The 18827-nt window shown below is 43.8% G+C and overlaps 3 protein-coding genes across 6 annotated transcripts in view; 1 reads left to right on the top strand and 2 right to left on the bottom strand.

Annotated features, from left to right (window-relative positions):
* ADAM9 (ADAM metallopeptidase domain 9) overlaps positions 1-1990 on the bottom strand; it is a 122510-nt gene extending 120520 nt beyond the window's left edge. The window contains exon 1 of one of the 3 annotated variants that reach the window (XM_029936293.1): positions 1655-1990. In XM_029936293.1, coding sequence (XP_029792153.1) covers positions 1655-1751 — 97 coding nt within the window. In that variant the 5' untranslated portion in view covers positions 1752-1990. The remainder of the gene's footprint in view (positions 1-1654) is intronic. The other 2 variants (XM_029936284.1, XM_029936287.1) reach the window with 2 other exon arrangements.
* Positions 1991-2235: 245 nt separating this feature from the next.
* TM2D2 (TM2 domain containing 2) lies at positions 2236-8184 on the top strand. 2 transcript variants are annotated; one of them, XR_003907380.1, is made up of 5 exons: positions 2236-2586; positions 3392-3479; positions 5366-5481; positions 6448-6545; positions 7004-8184. XR_003907380.1 is itself a non-coding variant. In XM_029936309.1 (4 exons), the coding sequence occupies exons 1-4, from the start codon at positions 2360-2362 to the stop codon at positions 6830-6832; spliced, it is 645 nt and encodes a 214-aa protein (XP_029792169.1). In that variant the 5' UTR covers positions 2240-2359; the 3' UTR covers positions 6833-8184. The 2 variants fall into 2 exon arrangements, 1 of the variants encoding a protein (XP_029792169.1); XM_029936309.1 differs by lacking the exon at positions 6448-6545 and having other exon boundaries at positions 2240-2586; positions 6619-8184.
* Positions 7089-18827, bottom strand: part of HTRA4 (HtrA serine peptidase 4) — a 12139-nt gene continuing 400 nt past the window's right edge. The window contains exons 1-9 of the mRNA XM_029936301.1: positions 18775-18827; positions 18240-18339; positions 17281-17485; positions 16218-16412; positions 15769-15801; positions 13624-13738; positions 12929-12986; positions 12446-12541; positions 7089-9459 (exon numbers count right to left, since the gene is read on the bottom strand). The exon at positions 18775-18827 is cut by the window's right edge and continues 400 nt beyond it. Of these exons, the coding sequence (XP_029792161.1) occupies positions 9294-9459; positions 12446-12541; positions 12929-12986; positions 13624-13738; positions 15769-15801; positions 16218-16412; positions 17281-17485; positions 18240-18339; positions 18775-18827 (1021 nt within the window). The 3' untranslated portion in view covers positions 7089-9293. The remainder of the gene's footprint in view (positions 9460-12445; positions 12542-12928; positions 12987-13623; positions 13739-15768; positions 15802-16217; positions 16413-17280; positions 17486-18239; positions 18340-18774) is intronic.

Raw genomic sequence — 18827 nt, 5'->3', positions numbered from 1 at the left:
CCCTTTGTCCCTCCATAAGCATTAAGCATGGTTGCTGACTAAATATTGAAAGTACATCCATGCTTAAATGAAGGACTGGCCATAAACTGTTAATGTCACGATTAAAAGCCATAAGAATATTCCATTCATCTATATGCAGGTATGCAAAAATACATACACTAACATTGAGGCACCCGGGTGGCTAGGTTTGTTAAGCATCCAGCTCTTGATTGCAGTTCAGGTCATGATCTCACAGTTCATGAGATCCAGCCCCAAGTTGGGCTCCATGCTGACAGCTGACAGAGCCGGTTTGGGATTCCCTCTCCCTCCGCCCCTCCTTTGCTCACATGGGTGCGCATGCGAGCACTTAAATAAACATAAAATACATATAGTCTTATTTATATTTGCAAATACTGAGAATCATAGATTACTAAAACTCCAGATGAATAATATACGTCACCTTACGTACTGATAAATGTTAACCATCTAAAAAAAGCACAGCAAAAACAGTCTTAACCAAAAAGACAGTGTCTTCCCATTCAATAAAGTTTTAGTAGTTAGAGCTTCAAAATTCCAACAATGGGGCAAATTTACTTAACTGAAAAAGAAAACAAGGGTAAGGAAAAATTTAATTAATTTCCTGAAGGTCAGCAGTCCTACACTGAAATCTTCTATCATCACCTTTGTACAATTCTCAAGGCAACGATTCAGTAAAAACCCTCTTCTCCATACTTGAGGGCTAATAAAGAAAATACAGCCATGCGAACAATAATTTAATGCAAGAGCCAAAATAAACAAAGAAGTTGTTTCCAGAAACAAGCTAGAGTGTTAGCAATTTGTTTCCCCTATGTCTGGGCATCTCCATTATAAATACCTTACATAGTCAAGGGAAGTTTTCACAATTCAAAAGCGATCTCACACAAATGATTTGTTACGGTAATCCCTTGAGTTAAGCAAAGCAGGGATTATTTTTACGGATTTAAGACATTCCGAACCCAGTAAAAAACACAGATAAAAGACCGTTTGACTATACAAACAGCACCTCGCTTCCAAAAAGAAGTACTCTTTGCTACAGCAACAAAATGGCCCAAAACAAATGAGCAACCCCCCCTTTATTCCATCACTAAATTTAGCTCTGTGGACCTACGAGCGGACTCCGCTATTAAAATGAATGTCAAATTCTCAACTTATGATAACCTGGAGCAAAAGTTCCATCTCCCAGTCTATTTCCAAGTGACATTAACTCTAAAAGCAAAATGAAGCTCCATTTCTCAAAGCAGTTTAAACATGAACACACCCTCGGCGCGCACTCAGACTCCAAAGCTTTCAGCCAACTCCCTGGGGTCAGAGTAGATCCCAAAAAAGTCCCAAGAGAGTCTGGGGGACCCAATTATGACAAGATGGGGGTGGGGGGCAATGCAAAAGGCTCCGCCAAGCCGGAGACAGAGGAACAGGAACCAGGCTGGAGAACACTGACAAGAAAGAAGGGTTTGGGGCTCCAGACCCCGAGCCTCGGGTCTGAGCAATGTCCACCTACGGCTGGAGTGGCTCCGCCTCCCGACCCCAGATCCAGTCCCCAGGCAGGCCCCTCCACTCCCAGACACCACAGGGTAACTCCGAGCGTCCCAGCCCTAGAAACAGAAATCTCAGAGGTCCCTGGGGGGCGGACACCCACCTGGCCGAGTCCCACCGAGGACTGAGCCCACCAAGCCAAACAACAGCAGCCACTGGAAACGGAGGACCCCAAAGGGCGAGCCCGCGCCCGACCCCATCGCGACAGATTCCGCAGGTTCCACTCAACACTCGGTCGCTTCTGCCTCAGCCTGATCCATCATTTCCCAACCCAGACGGGGCCCCAGAGCTGGCCGAGATGCGCGCGCCTGGGACGAGCACGCGCTCGGCACTGACGCAACTTGGCTCCAGTCCGAGCTCGCTCCCGGCATCGCGCTCGCTACGCTGACGTAAAGAAAAATCCAGTCGCAGGAGGGAGAAGGAGATTTCTGTTCCAGCCGCTGAAACCCTCACTAGCCTGCCCCGCCCATTCAGACTCACTGCCCCGCCCACTACATTTACGCCCCGCCTCCTCTGCTCCCAGGCCCGCCTACTTTGAGCGTAAAAGGACCTAATTGGAGGAAGTACTCGGGGCTGGAGCGCAAGACCCAGAAGCGGAATTGAGGAGCTGAAGGAAGGGCAGCCCCGCCCGCTGCGCAGCCTTTTCTGATTGGTTTGGGGGCATTGAGCGAAGCACGCCCATTGGCTGTTTGGTGGCGAGGAGTGGGGCTACGCGCGGAGAGGCCTGACCTGGCAGGACTTCCTCGGGTCGGTTCTGCAGTCCCGGCTTTGTGATTGAGGTCGGGTCTCTGCCACTGGGCCCGGGAAGATGGTGCTGGGTGGTTGCCCGGTGAGTTACTTACTTCTGTGCGGCCAGGCGGCTTTACTTCTGGGGAATCTACTTCTGCTTCACTGTGTCTCTCGGAGCCACTCACACAACACTACCGCCGAGCCGGAGCTCACATCCGCTGGCGCCGCCCACCCAGAGGGCTCCGCTGGCGCTCCAAGCTGGGAATATGGCGACCCCCAGTCTCCGGTCGTCTTTTGCTCTTACCTGTAAGCTATCCAGAAGTCGAAGTGGAGATGGAGATGGGGCCAGGGATATCTGGGTGTTGGGGTCGGGGGAAGGGAGGCTGCTTTTTTTTTTTTTTCCAGACCCTCTCCACCTGAGGACCTGATAGTCAACAAGCGGGAGGTAAATATCATGACAGGTTTCTCACTCCTCTCACTCGTGCACGGGAAAACCTTGTGTGTCGGTGGCAGATCCTTTGGGATCCCGAAAGAGGAAAACTAGGGAGGGGTGACATCATATAGCCTCCAGAAGAAGGATACGAGGTTGTGCCTTCTCTATCCTGCTCCCTTTAACCGAAGAAGAATCCATTGTAGGTGCTGGTACTGAGGCACAAATGGAGTAAATTTCTTATCCCTGCCTACAAGGCACTTAAAAAAAAAAAAAAGGCAATATCCTGTTGCAGAACCAAGTCATTTTTAACATCCTTTTTTGGTCCATAAGGAAAGGCGTTTGGGAACTGCAAAAGAGAACTGGGAATCCTTTGGCTTCACTTTTGCTCCCATAGCCTTGTGGCTCTTTGCCTGGGGAAGAGGAAGCCATGGGAGAAGTAGAATCTATGTAGAAATAAACCAGAAACATTCCCCTTCCCCATTTAAAGGATCACTTGGATGGCTGTTTGACCTGCTGTTCTTCAATCTAATTAACAGCATCTCTTGTCTTGGAAACAATGAAATTAAACCCTAGAAAACTTGAAGCAATGACTCTTGCTTGTTTTGTTTATATATACATAAACAGTCATTTGCAAACACCATATGAGATGGTGATCATTATTTTACTGGTGATTTACAGACCTGATGAATTTATAGAATGTGATGACCCAGTGGATCATGTTGGAAATGCAACTGCATCCCAGGAACTCGGTTATGGTTGTCTCAAGGTGGGTTTTTATTTTGTTTTATAAGCAAACTCTTCCATAGAGAAGTAGTACTGGCTAAACGCTTTTACAATAAAAGTATAAGGGGTGTGAAGTTACCTTTTTGTAAACTTCATTAGAATGACTTACTGGAAATTTCCAGCATGGCCAGGGTCAGTAACTCAACAGGACATTTCCTCAGGAAGAAGCAGTGTCTGTGCCCAAACTACCCAGATGCACAGACTAACCTGTCATTGCTTTCTTTGGGCTATTGAGATTGGGTGATAGGAAGCTATTATGTCGCCTCCTCATTTTCTTTCAAGTGTGCACTTTCCTGAAAGAGCAAAAGAAAGGCTTATGCACTTTCTAAAACCAATAATGGATTGAGATGTATCTTTGTTACACGTGCATTTGAGGCAGAGCTCTTTTTACCAGGCAAGCAGTTGCCATCTATTTCCTGTTTCCTTAGGAAATAGATGGCGTCTATCCGTATATGCCTTTGTAAGAGGTGGTAGCATTCAAGGAGAGGCCTTTCGTAACCGTGGCCTCTTGGGATGGAAAAAAGCCATTCAGTTCCATTAATAACATCCCAGTCAGTCTCCCCAAAACCAGTCAAGTTCACGTGCCTCCTCATATTATGCTGCGTAATGCAGGTCAAGATTCAATCCGGTATAAGAGGGTTATGGGAAAACATTGTACTAAATGAGAGACAGAGGAATAAACCTAAAAGTAATAAGACCAAAAAGGCAACTCTTACTGCAATCATGTGTAAATGTTTTCAATACAATGAGATTTTGTTCTATTGATAATTATCACTGAAGGTTTGGGGCACCTGGGTGGCTCAGTTGGTTGAGCATCCAGCTTGGGCTCAGGTCATAATCTCGCAGTTCATGGGTTCGAGCCCCGCATCAGGCTCTGTGCTGACAGTTAGCTCAGAGCCTGGAACCGGTCTTCAGATTCTGTGTCTCCCTCTCTCTCTCTCTCTCTCCCTCTCTCTCTCTCTCTCTCTCTCTCTCTCTCTCTCTCTCTCTGAGCCTCCCCTGCTCATGCTCTCTCTCTCTCTCAAAAATAAATAAAAAACATTTTTAAAAATTTAAAAAAATTATCAATGAACGTTTGAGTTAGCACTATATAGAGATCACTTACTTTTGCCCGTTTTAATTTAAAACTGAGTTGATCCTGTCAAGGCACTCAAACTGCTCCTTTCTCCAGAAGTCCTAGAGGATCAGTACTCAGGCACTGAACCCTGTTGGAGGTATGATTTCCAACTCCCTTCCCTTTGAGGATGCTCCAATGAAAATACTAGTGTAGTACTTAATAAGGTGCCAGGGGAGAATATACAGCTGTGCTTTCTCTGTTAGAAATCAGTTATATAAATGGTAACAGATCCTGTTCTGAAATTTTTTACTGTAATTTATACAAAAATGTACTGTAGATTTTTGATAATCACATTCATGACCTAAATAGAATTCTGAGTCAGATAACATTGAGTTCTTTCCTAATTATGTTCATTTATAATAAAGCAGACCTCTACAATTGACTTTTTAAGTACCCATTCCTAAATGCTCTAGAATGTGTTCTTTTTCCTGTAAATATAGGATAATTAAAGCATTCTGTCCATCCATTCTAAATGGCATATAATGAAACTGATGGTAAAGCTTTTTACCATATTATTAAAGAAACTAGTCACAAAGAAGAAAAAAAAGTTTATTGAAAACAATGCACAATTAGGGTGGAATAGTTTAAAATCACTTGAATCACTGAGTTCCTTGCTCTTGAACACAGTTTTACCCCATCTTTGTTAGTAATTGTCCTGAGTCACCTTTTATTAATGAATATAAAGATATATTTTGTGTTACTTGCTTTGGTGAGTTTGGGTTGTTTGTTTTGTTTTGGTTGTTATGCCACAGTTCGGTGGACAGGCCTACAGTGATGTGGAACACACTCCAGTCCAGTGCCGGGCCCTCGAGGGGATTGAGTGTGCCAGTCCTAGGACCTTCATGCGAGAGAATAAACCTTGTATAAAGTAAGTGTTACTCTGAATGGTTTGGTTGGTACTTAGAGGTACAGCTGTCTTCCTTGTCACCTCTTGATGTCACTTTGTCTTTTATTTTAAGTGCTAAATGGGGCTCAGTCAGTTTAGTGTCTGACTTTGGCTTGGGTCATGATCTCAACGTTTGTGAGTTGGAGCCCCACATTAGGCTCTGTGCTGACAGCTCGGAGCCTGGAGCCTGCTTCGGATTCTGTGTCTCCATCTCTCTCTGTCCCTCCCCCCACTCATGCTCTGTCTTTCTCTCTGTCTCAAAATAAATAAAACATTTTTTAAAAAGTGTTAAAGGGGCAACATGATTACTACTGTGCATAATCCATGGACAGGGGCAATGTGGTTATAAACAGAGAGGACCTGGACATATGAGACCAGAGGCCCACATTCTAAATGTTTCTTTCATCAACTAGCTAAGTGTCTTTGGATGCCTAGAGACTGTATTCTTCACCTACAGAATAAAGGAGTTGAACTAGATGATCTAGCTCCAAAATTCCTATGATAGGCATAAATCCTGTGAAAATAACCTTATATTTCAGGAGTAAGATTTTATTATGAAAAGTGTGGGTCTCTCTCCTTGAAAATAAGTTTATCTTAAAGAATTAGGGTCATTTCTGTACATTTTGCTTGAAGGCATAGAGCATACCTCATTTGCTAATGGAGAGTCTATGATGTTTAGTGATATTAGGGCAACTGCAATTGAGTGCCATCACAGTATGTAAGACCCAAGTCCTTATTGAAAAACCTCATTTTTAGTTGCCACAGAATAACATAACAGTATATGGAGATCAGTGTTCACCTGAGAAAAGGTGACAGCACTTCCAAGAAATGTGGCCTCAGGAGCCTGTGTCAGGGAGGGATGCAGGCCTAGACTCCTCTACCAGTATGTCTACAGAGCAAATTTGCTTGACTTTCTTGTCCAATCCAGATATGTATTTGTTCCTATAGGTCCCTGGTAGTGCTCTTTTAAGACCCTAGACCAGCAAGAGATTTTCTTTTGGGGGAGGATCAGAAGCCACAGAGGAACTGCTGCACTGTCTCTTCATGTATGTTAAGTTCGCTCATCATTGTTTTTATTTTCACGTGGTAAACATCTTCCTTTTCATTCCTTCTGTCTAGATATACCGGACACTACTTCATAACCACTTTACTGTACTCTTTCTTCCTGGGATGTTTTGGAGTGGATCGTTTCTGTCTGGGACACACTGGCACAGCAGTAGGGAAGCTGTTGACACTTGGGGGACTTGGGATTTGGTGGTTTGTTGACCTTATTTTGCTTATTACTGGTGGGCTGATGCCAAGTGATGGCAGCAATTGGTGCACTGTTTACTAAAAAGAGTAACTGTCATGGCCCAGAGAGGCACGACTTCTGAAGTCATCTCTGCAGGCTCAAAACTCTTCCTTGATGCCGGACCTGGCCATCACTTTCCCTCTTTGGAGGGAATGGGTTTGGTAAGGAAGGTTTCTTTGGACCCTGGTTTTCAACCCAAATTTTACCTTGCAGACTAGAAATGACAAGCCAACAGTGTTTGGGAATCAAGTGTGTATCTTTCCTCGTGTACAAAATATAAAGGATAGTGACTAACGTATAAGCTGCAGAGGGGTTTCCGTACTCTTTATTTCTGTACATTGCTGTATCGTCAATACTTTGGAGCAAGTGGACCCAACAGGATGAGCAAGTGAACCCTTGTGCCTTTTGTGACCCTGAATCTTCATGCAGAGGTGATATGAAGCTGAACCACTGAAAATCTTCAGCAGAAGTAAAATGACCATGGATTTTAATACACACTGAAATTCTGACTTTCTGAATTTAAATTGCAGAATAAATTTTGCCAACCTGGAATGCTGTTTGGTACTTTCAGTAGATAGAGTGAGACTCAAAATTCTATTTGTTTTCTAAAAGCTAGGCATTTGAAATGAAGCACTCTATTAATAAATCCTACTGTTATAATTATTACGCTCCAGAGGCAGTATATACAGTATAATAATTACTCCATTTCAGTTATATTTTGGAAACGCAACAATATCATTCATGTCTGGGTTAAGCTATCCCCTGGCTGTCCTATCCAAAAATTAGTAATTTACTAGTTTAGAGAGCCTATGTTGTAGGTTGGTAAAAAACATGTCATTCACCTAACTGTAAAACTGTTCATCACAATTATGTAAGATACAATGAAAGAAAAACAGATTCCTATTTAATGGACAGAATTACTGAGTACTGGGTGGAGTTAGGATGTGATTTATGGGGACAAAGAGAAACTGAACACATTCTGTCAAAAGAAGTGTGATTCCAGAAGCTCTCAATGTGGGCTACAGTAGTCATTAGGGAAAGAACGACAGCCAAGGAATAAAAGGAAATATTCTGAATTATAAGTGGTTTTAAAAGCTTAGTTCCCGTCCTTTGCAATTTAAGTTGAAAAGAACTGTTAATTATAAAGTAAAAGGAGGACTTTGTGGACAAGTAAAACTAAGAGCCTAATATTCAGGATAAATTATAGAAACAATCAAGGTAGAGTACTCAAAGCTTAGTCTCATAATAGTTGACTTAAAGACCAAGAATCACAGTTAAAATAACTCTGGATATGTTCTATCATTATGAATCAGCTTTTCTAAAAGTTTCAGCTTTATTATCCCTGATAAATATGTTCATTGTACTTCTATTAAATGATGGCAACTGAAAAATTAGATTATTCTGTCTTGAAAGTTCTGTACCGCATTGACCTTAACCTTGTCGATAGTAGTAATAATTGGTAGATTCTTATTCATAATCTCTATACTATAAGTATACAGTATTTTTTAAATGTTGTAGGCCATGAGGAAGCTAGACCCTCTCCCCAGGAAAAAAGCACATAAACATAAAATTCTATATAGAATTTAAGAAGACACAATATTTAAAACAAACAAAAATCCTAACTTAGAAGAGAAATCTGGAAAACAAACTAAAATTAAAATGTTACCAAAAATAAGATACTACTGTAAGCCATTGTTCTTGCCTCATCTTACACTTTTAAAAAACATCTCCTCAGGATAGTGACAAACCCCCATCAAAAGCTATTTTTTTTTTTTTAAATACCACCACTTTGGCAACTTTAAGACCCAAAATCATGAATGTTGCCAGGAGGATGAGCTTGGGTAAAAAGGTAAAAATCTATAAGTTCCTGAAGTATCTGTCTTATAAAAGAAGTCCTTCTCACAGAAAAGCTTTTGAAGACCACTACCAGGGTGATCATGAGAATCCTTAATATTCCTCTGTGACAGTCTGCAGTTGTCAGTGTCCATTTGACTTGCAAATGATGCCCATCCCCTGCATCTACAATCCCTGGCCAAATATGATAGGACCTGAAAAACTGATTGAGTTAAAGGAGTATTATTAACAATCTGATTGACTTCGCACTCTGGATTCCAGTTGTTTCTTCATATTTGGTGTGTGTGTGTGTATGTTTGTGCTATATCCAATGTGTAGCTATAGAGAAGTTTTAAAATCCTAACGGGTACTTCTGTCAAGGTTAAATTAGAAACTATGCCTGTGTTTCAGTTGTTTCCTATGTTTAAGTAAAATGTTAGTTCCCAGATTTCCTGGCACCATGTCCTTCGCTTGCTTTAGTGAGGTTTCTTAGCAACAGTAGAGCGCCCCAACCGAAAGGTCCCTGCATGTGTATGCTGTTTGTGTTTTAAAGCATTCGTTTTTCATTATAAGACACCCTAAAACTCCTTGCTGCCTTTGGCACATCTCAATACAAACCAGGTAATGTAGCTTTGGTTTTGTTAGATAATTTCTCTTTAAGGCAAGATACTTAATTGATTATTTCAGGTGTGACTGTCAGGATCAAAGTTTGACTTCCCCGACGAACCATGATGGAAAGGGAATCATTGTCCTTAACAGCTTCAATAACATCGGTTGTGGTGGTAACAGGTTGCCCATTTATGCTGACAATTACATCGTGGTCTCTCAACCCAGAGCTGGGAAGAGGGGAAGAAAAGGACCATGAAACTATAAGTTGTGCTTGTCCCTACCCAGAATTTAATGTTATCTGGTGGCATTATTTTGCTGTCATTAAACATACAAACGAGGAAACCAGAAATAGCCTCAATCCTTCCAAAAATGAGGGGCCCTAAGATATGCTGGGAAATCACCTGGAGACAACAATGTTATTTACCTTTATAAAATCAATATTCTAACAATCATGTAAAAAGTTTATTCCTCCCATATATTGGATTTGGTTTGGAATAGAGAATTTAGCTTTTGGTTTTTATCATCCTCTGACCTCTGTAAACCTCAAGCAAAGATGAAGAGCCCACGCAATATATATTTTTCCCCGGACAGTTGTGCTCTATCAGTTTGGTTTTGACAGCCCACTTCCTGGTCCCATCTTCACCGGTGGTTTGTGGAACTGGAGACTGTGCTGAGCTGCATGATAGCTCTGCTTCCACTTAGTCAAAAACCGTCACCCTTCCAAGTCTAAATATTTAAGGCTCTGGTCTGGGCTCCTTTCCCCCAAAGTTGTGATTACATTGTCTCCAACATGTTTGCTTCACATAGAATACATAGTCCAGAAACAAAAAGCACCTCCAAATATGAAACACTGCAATAAATATATGGCCATGCTGATCATCTCTCTTAAAGTCAATAATAGGCTGGAAGAGGCACATCAAATGAAATGATTCCAGGAGACACCATTTTAAAGAAACGGGAAGCCAAAGGAAGGATGTGGGAGGATTACCGAGATGTGGAATTGTTTTTAATAGAAATTTAAAGCAAGAGGATATGAAAAGTTTGAGGGCAAAGCTAAAAGCTTGGAAAACTTTTAGAACAAGGACAGGTGAGGAGCATGACTGGGGCAGTGTACAAAGAAGAAAATTCATTGTAGTTCTCTGAGTAGAAAAACATAAAGATTTAAAAACCTGCCAGTTATTAATGAGTGTAATCTGCGCACCAAAATGCCTATATCGTAAGACTATCAGGGGCTCTAAGAAGTATGTAAAACACTTAAAATGGTGTTGACATAGTAGTTAATAAGTGCCAGCTGTTATTACTACAATTATTATTATTAGATATAGTGGGTAAAGCCATAAATAATAGATTTCTGGTTTATCAGTAACTTCAAGCAAGGCCCATATTTTAATGTTCATCCAAATCACCTGGAGCTCTTGTTTAAAATGCAGATTCTGGGGCGCCTGGGTGGCTCACTTGGTTAAGCGTCTGACTTGATTTGGGCTCAGGTCATGATCTCACGGTTGGTGAGATTGAGCCAGGAGCTGAGCTCCACGCTGTTAGCTAGAGCCTGCTTGGGATTCTCTCTCTCTCAGAATAAATAAACGTTTTAGAAAGTAAAAATAAAATGCAGATTCTGATTCCATGGTGGAGCCTGTCATTCTGCATTTCTAAAAAGCTCCAGGTGATGCCAATGCTGCTGGTCTACAGACCACATCTTGAGTAGGGAGGCCTTGGAGAGCTGAAAGAAATAGCTTTGGCCTTGAGCCAGAAGTTAAAAATAAAACGGTGGAGGGGAGGGCAGGAAGCGAGAAAGTCTAGAAAAGCCTATGACAAGCCAAATTTAGTAACATGAGACCTAACACTTAGCTATTCTGAACAGTTAGTGCCCTGTGGTTTCTTCCCCCTACTAAAAATGCTGCCATAATCTAAAGAGGTGACTGAGCTCTTGAAAACTGAAATTACTGAGAAACGGACACTGACAAAGGATTAAGAGAAAGACCCAGGAGAATAACTGTAGGACAACCACCTCTTCCCTCAGTAGTTAGTATTAGAGTTTAAAGAGTGAAATCATCTGGAGCATGTCTTTGATGAGCTTTTCTAGCCTTTGCTTTATTTACATTCATTCATTCATTCATTCATTCATTCATTCATTCAGTGTTGGCCTCTGATTATGGTCTTCCAGAGTTCAAAGGAAAAAGTGTCTGAAAGTACCTAAAATATGTTATTAAACTTTTAGTCCTCTGAATTCTTTCTATTCTTAATAACTAAGGTATCAAAAGCATAGAATTGGGAATTCCTAGCAAAATTAATTTAAGCTTATGCTATTAACTCATCATGAATTCTTGAGCTACAAAGGACCATCCCCTTCCCAAAAACAGTCCTCCCAAACACAAGTATTCAAGTCTAAATCTGCACTGTCCAATAGAAATGTAAGGCAAGCCATGTACATAATTTAAAATTTTCTGGTAGGCATATTTTTTAAAACTTTCTGAAATTTCTAGACATCCCTATAAAAACAGATGAAACTAATGTTAATAATATACCTATTTGGGGGCACCTGGGTGGCTCAATCAGTTAAGCATCTACCTCTTGATTTCGGCTCAGGCCACTATCTCACTTGTCTTGAGATTGAGCCCCATGTTGGGCTCCATGCTATCAGCGCAGAATCTGCTTGGGATTCTCTCCCTCCCTCTCCCTCCCTCCCTCTCTCTCCCTCCCTCTCTCTCCCTCCCTCTGTCTCTCTCTCTCTCTCTCCCTCCCTCCCTCTCTTTCCGCCCCTCCCTCTCATGTGCTTGCATGTGCACACTCTCTCAAAGTAAGTAAATAAAACATTAAGAAAAAGTAATATGCCTGTTTTAACTCAATACATGTACTATCATTTTCACATGTAATATTTAAAATTATTAAGTTATTTTACACGTTCATATAAATCTTTGAAATCCACTAGAAACACACCTGTTGTGCTATTACACAACATCTCACACAGTGCAATGATTAAAGTGTGAAAGGCGGTCTTTACAAAACAAAAGATTATGTTTAATGGAAAAATACTTTACATCCATTGCCTCTTCTTTTATTTAAATAAGTTAAAATTAAAGAAAATTCAGTTCCTCCGTCACCCCAGCCACATCTGGGCGTTCAGCAGCCATGTGCGGGGAGGGCCACTGCACTGAACGGTGCACGTCTCAATCCAACACACGTTTTACCATGGCACACGCGCTGTGCTCTTACCTTGCAGCAGCTGTTCCTTGAATCACCTCATACACGAAAACCCCAGAATTCACATCAGGGAAATCTGGATCTTGCCTTTTCATCTCTTGAATAAGGCTAAGAAAAGTGAGAAGAGTTTTCCCAGAAGGTTAAGAAACACAATAACTTAATCTCCTGAGCCCTGGTCAAAACCTCCAACTCAGTAGGTACTCTTATCTGTTCTACTCCAGGCTCCAAGCGGCCAGTGAGAAATCCATCAAGCCGGTCACCGGTATCCTTCCCCAGGTGTGGGACATTATCAGATACAGCCACAGAGAAAAACGCTCCTGAAACGTTCAGCAGATGCTGGTGCCGGCAGAAGCAGATACCTGCTCTGTGACAGTGGGCCCTGCAGCCATGAGCGTAGCTAGCTGTGGTCCACATGCTTTAGATCCCCTGTTAAGACTATCCAGCTATGACTTTTGCTTCTAAAAAAAAAACAAACATATTAAAACCCACACTTACTTCATAGTGAGAGGCAGCATTCGCAGCCCAAGATACTTCTTCTGTGAAAGAGCCTTTCCTGGAAAGGAAAGTTATAAGGTGTCACTAACCAAACTTCCTTCCTTTTGGCAGAGCTTAAAAGACGTCAAGTCATGGAACACCCTGACTATTATTATAACTGCCTTTTCAGGGCACCTGGGTGGCTCAGTCGGTTAAGGGTTCCTTGAATCACCAACTCTTGGTTTTGGTTCAGGTTATGATCTCACAGTTCATGGATTCGAGCCCCGAGTAGGGCTCTGCACTGACACCTCGGGACCTGCTTGGGGTGCTCTCTCTCTCTCTCTATCTCTGTCCCTCCCCTGCTCACACTGTCTCTGTTTCTCCCAAAATAAGTAAATAAACTTAAAAAATAATAATAGTAACTGCCTTTTCAGGCTGTCAGCAATGTAAACATGCTTCAGAGGACCTTTTTGCTTCTCTCATATACTCCCATCTCTAGCCCATGAGTTTCCTTTCCACCACAATTCACATATTTCTGGGAACAACACATGCCTGGCTTTGTGCCTGGTCCCCCAATATTGCCACTCGAACCAATGTGATAAGAGCTGGGTATAATTGGCTCAGTATTCTACAGAATTCCTAATGGCAGTCTCCACAATAGATTGCGTGCTCCTGAAAAACACAAGAAGGGAAGAAAAAGTCCCAACTCCCCTCACCTTTCAACTGGCGCTCATGGAATTCTGCCAAGAACTGTCGAATTCGATCTGAGGGAATTGCGAAGGAGATTCCTGCGGTCACCTTGAGTGTATTTATGCCAATCACATCACCATCCTGGCAAGGAAGGAGCCATCATTAGGTCTCCAAGTCATGCAAACTGATAGGTGCAAAACTAAAACCAGCAGAGGAGAGAGTGGAGCCAGTCACTGAGGGTTAGAGCACAGAGGGGCCAGAAGATAGTGGACTTCAACAGAAGGCAGCGGATGTTACCTTATGGGCCACACAGCATTGTAGGATAGCAGGGTGGGACCTACCGGTGTGCAAATCCCCACTGAGGACATTTTTTTTTAATCTCAAGCTCATTTGTTTCCTTCGCCAAATTGATTTTAAAAGTGAACCACAGTTTGTATTTTGACACAGATAAGAGGACAGGGAGTATTGCCTTTCCTGCTTAAATGAAACTAAAAAGTAAACATGGAAAAGGCAAAAGAGCAACACTTCATCAACACTTTCCTAAAACTATTCAGGATTAGCTAATTGACTTTACAGAACAAAACTCTACAAGGCCAAAGCTGAGAGGTGGGAAATAGTTTCCTCTTCATGCACTTCATCATCCTTTAGCCTTTGTTGAGTAATGGCAAGGGTAGAAAAGAGACTTCTGATCATATTACAATACATATTATAGGGGAGCCTGGGTGGCTCAGTCGGTTGTGTCCCACTTCCATTCAGGTCATAATCTCACAGCTCATGGGTTCAGGCCCCACAGCAGGCTCTGTGCTGACAGCTCGTGCCTAGAGCCCCCTTCAGATTCTATGTCTCCCTCTCTCTCTGCCCCTCCCCTGCTTGTGCTTGCTCATTCTCTCTCTCTCAAAAATAAATAACCATTTAAAAATACATATAATTCAGTAGATCTGGAATATGGCCTAAAAATGTGGATGTCACCCCTCCTCTAGTAAACTCATTGTCTACAGGAGATAGCAAGCACAAAAAATTACATGCACTGCTATGAGCAAAAGGAGGCTCAGTAATTTCACATACAATTCATCCTCCAAAAAGCAAGTGCAATTTGTAAAAAACAGTCAGCTCAAAGGGGCTCAGAGAGGGGCGCCTGGGTGGCTCAGTTTATTGAGCATCTGGCTTCAGCTCAGGTCATGATCTCATAGTTCATGGGTTCGAGCCCTGTGTCGAGCTCTGTGCTGACAGCTAGCTCAGAGCCTGAAGCCTGCTTCGGATTCTGTATCTCTCTCTCTCTGACCCTCCCCTGCTTGCGCTGTCTCTCTCTGTCTCTCAAAAATAAATAAAAAACAGGAAAAAGAATTTTTTAAAAAAGGGACTCAGAGAGCATGATCACAGACTGTGTGTCAAACAGCACTGCACACTCTTATGCTTTCCCACATAACTGAACAACTAGAAACTCCCAGGTTTCCATTAGAGATGCTGAATGAGACTGAAGAAACACATGACTGAGCAATGGATTCTTACTGTGGCTTTTCTGTCATCTCTATCAAGACTAAATTTAACCCTGAACAGACCACATCATGTAGTTAGCATGTTGGGATCAGGGACAGTTTCCATATGCAGTGGGGGAAGGGAGGAGGTGAGGGGGGATTTCAAGGATAGACCCTACATAGTACTATTGGTCATTTGACATCTTTTTTTTTAATTTTTAATGTTTATTTATTTTTGAGAGACGGAGCAGTAGAGAAAGAGAGGGAGACACAGAATCTGAAGCAGGCTCCAGGCTCTGAGCTGTCAGCACAGAGCCCAATGTGGGGCTTGAACCCACAAACCGTGAGATCATGACCTAAGCTGAAGTCAGACACTTAACTGACTGAGCCACCCAGGTGCCCCTTGACATCTATTTTAGTTTAGTGCCCAGGACTTGTGTTCAACTACACGATGAAGACTGAAAAGCATGTCAGTAAGCATAAGTAAACCCTAACACTCGGTTGGATGAAATCACATGCCAGGAGGATAAATCCATTGTAGATCTTAAATTTCTGCTCGCCGGTTACTTACAATGCAATAACAGCATATTGCCAAAAATCTCTAACAAGGGTGACATCCTAGTCTGCATCATGGAATTTGTAAAGTCTTTGAAAGTGAGGAAGAGACGTGAAGCAGCAAGGAAAGTGGCCACTTACCAAGTTCACCAGAGGGCCCCCAGAATTCCCGTGCTGAAGAAAGAAATTTGGAAAAGTCAGTACTTTTCTCCTTGTCATTTATACATGGTTCCTGAAGAGGTTTACCAAAAACAGCTTACTCCGGTGAGCCCCTGTTCTCCCTAGGCAAGCAAGGCTGTGCCCCCATCACCAATGCTGAAGTCAGTGCTGGTGAAGGACAACCACAAAAGGACCACCACCTTCTACAGCAGGGGGTGACCTCTATGACACACCTTAAGAGGCTACCAGATTCATGGATGTCAATTATCACATCAAACAGGCTGAACTCTTAACAACATGGCATGCCATCCCTCTCCTGAGGATCTAACTGAACTCTGGACATCCCCAGTAGGCCAAGGGGAGAAGAGGGCATTCTCACATGTTCTTCTCACTGTCCTGCCAGTACCTGATGGCCCTCCCAAGTGACTTACATTAATTATGGCATCAGTCTGGATATAGTCCATGTCTGAATCCTTCAGCCCCAGCTCTTTGCCCCCTCTCTGTGTAGTGCTGACAATTCCTGCGGTCACCGTGTTCTGCAGAGAAAACGGGCTGCCCAAGGCCACCACGAACTCTCCAGCCCGCAGGTCAGATGACCTTCCCAGCAGCAATACAGGAAGGTCAGTCTGCAGAAGGCCAGCAGGGACGGGAAGGACAGAGAGGTGAAGAACAAAGCAAGAACAGAATCAACCAGTGTTTATGTACAACACACATATGACAGCACCGTCTCTATCATTTGGGCAATTATCATCCAAGAATCACCTACCCGCCCATATACATTCTACAAGTGCCTGATGCTTCTTCCTCTAATTCCAGCAACCACCAAACCCTCTCACTTGGTAAGATGGTCAGCATCATCTCTAAAATCTAAAATTCTTGCTTTGTAGAAATCACTATAACTAAACCACCAGTGAAGTAGCTGATGAACATAAACTGACATTAGCAGCTCAGCACCATTCCAGCTCAAAAGTTCCTCGTCAAGGTTAAGCCACAAACAGGAAGAAGATCCCGCAGAGCAGTGCTTCTCAAATTTCAACGTGCACAAAATCACCTGGGGATCTTATTAAAATGCAGGTTCTGATTCAGTAGCCCTAGGTGGGATCTGAGATTCTGCATTTCTAAAAAATTCTCAGATAACGTCTATGCTGCTTAAGTGCAGATTACACTTTGCGTATCAAGGACCCCAAAGTATTCCTCAGCAGCTTTGAGTGCACTGCAATCATTCCTAGTATTCTAAGGCAAGCAGAGAACTAAGTTTCCCAGAAGCAGCATCTGTTGAAAAAAGAGGTAAAGGAGGCTAGATAGTTAATAGAAATTCTCAGGGATATAGAGGCAAAAAACAAAAGAGGACTTAAAAGCAGGGAAAAAAAGAAAACCAGAAAAGGGCATATATCAGGTAGAATAGATGTGTGGGAGTGGGGCGGGGAAGAAAATATCAGCAAATTGATGAAAATCCCCAGCTGTACAGACTGATTTGGCCTTTGCAATACTCACGTTTGGCTCAATCTTAATCAGCGCAAGATCCAATTTATGGTCAATATCCTTGACAGTGGCTTCAAACTGGACCCCATTCTGGAGCTCCACCTGGATCCGGTGCTGGTTGGTGAGGACGTGGGCATTGGTAACAATGAGCCCATCCTCAGACACTATGAACCCAGAGCCACTGGATGCAGGAATATCCTTGCCGCTAAGAGGTGACCTGTCTCCACAAGATAACAGCATAAGCAGGGAAATCAGGGGATCCATCACGGTCTGGGGACGTGGGAACCTCTCATTTATCAAGTGTACCTCCACCACAGTTTTCTCAGACATTTCACGTCCCCCTGTGTTTTCATGTTCTCCATGTGTAATTGGATTCTGCATGTTCAAGGCCTTCGCCATGTCTTGGGAACACGAATGAGAGCGGATTCCAGCTCTCCGACCTCAGACCCCCACCTTCAGCGCTGGTCAGGGCAGCAACCCTCTACTTCAGAGACCTAATCTAATCCTGCTGCTGGGGGCAAACATGGACCTAGTGCCACATTACTGAGGACCCAGGCAGAGAGAGCGCGTAGAGGTCGGGTTCCAGCTTCGGATCCACTACTAACTGGCCTTGTCACACAGGATTTCCTTCCGTGCAAATGAGGGGCCTGAGCAAAATCACCATCAGGATGCGTTCTAGCTCTTTAACTTGTGACCCTCAGATTCTGTCTGTGGGAGATGACGGAGAGAGAAATCCTAGGCACCTAAGCGCAGAGGAGTGACCCAGATTTAGAAGTCAGAACCCCAATGCTTCCGCTCTTTGGCTAAACCACCCTGAACAGACTATTCAACCCGTTTGGAGCTGCGATTTCCTCACAGCAGGCTTTATGACTTGTGATGCTGGTACCGCGGTAGCGCAGAGACCTAAGTGGGCAGGCGCGCTCGTTAACAGTCCGCCGGGCCAGCCAGCGGCCGGCTCCTGCCTCCTTTACCTGCGGAACAGCTGCAAGTGAACCACGGAGGGCGCCACCTTCTCCACCACGGCGGCGATGAAGTTGTACGTGCTCCTGAGCCGGCCTGCACTCCTGGCCCCTGGGAAGAAATGCTCCGTGCTGGGGGGCGGCGGGCGCCCCGCTGCCTGACCGCGTCTGGTGTCCCATCCCAACACTCCCGGGCCCTCTCCTCCTCCAGTCCCCTTTCCCTCCCCTTCCTCTCTTCGGGCTCCCCTCTGGGATCGCGGCCAACCCGTAAGGATACGCCTTGAGGGAAACAGAGCTGTCACCCGGGTGGGGGATGAAAGAGAGGGGGAAGAGGGAAGACGGTATTTAACAGGCCTGGGGAGGCAGGTGGGGAGAAACCACATGGGAACTGGTAAGGAGACACCTAAGATGGAAAGAAAATTCGAAACAAGGAGTTGAATCCGCAGGCAAAAGCGCAAGGAAGAGCCCGCGGCAAACTGCGCGACTGCGCGGCGCCACTCAGGGGAGTCGCGAGCGCCCGGAGCGCGCGCGCGGGCTCGGCGCTCACCTCGATCCGCGCAGTCGCCCTTCAGCACGGGCACGGCCGGGAGCGCGCCCCGG

The sequence above is a fragment of the Suricata suricatta genome, chromosome 1, assembly GCF_006229205.1.
Source record: "Suricata suricatta isolate VVHF042 chromosome 1, meerkat_22Aug2017_6uvM2_HiC, whole genome shotgun sequence".
NCBI classification, from domain to species: domain Eukaryota; kingdom Metazoa; phylum Chordata; class Mammalia; order Carnivora; family Herpestidae; genus Suricata; species Suricata suricatta.
The sequence above is the reverse complement of the archived record's forward strand: the minus strand, read 5'-3'. Positions and strand labels throughout refer to the sequence as shown.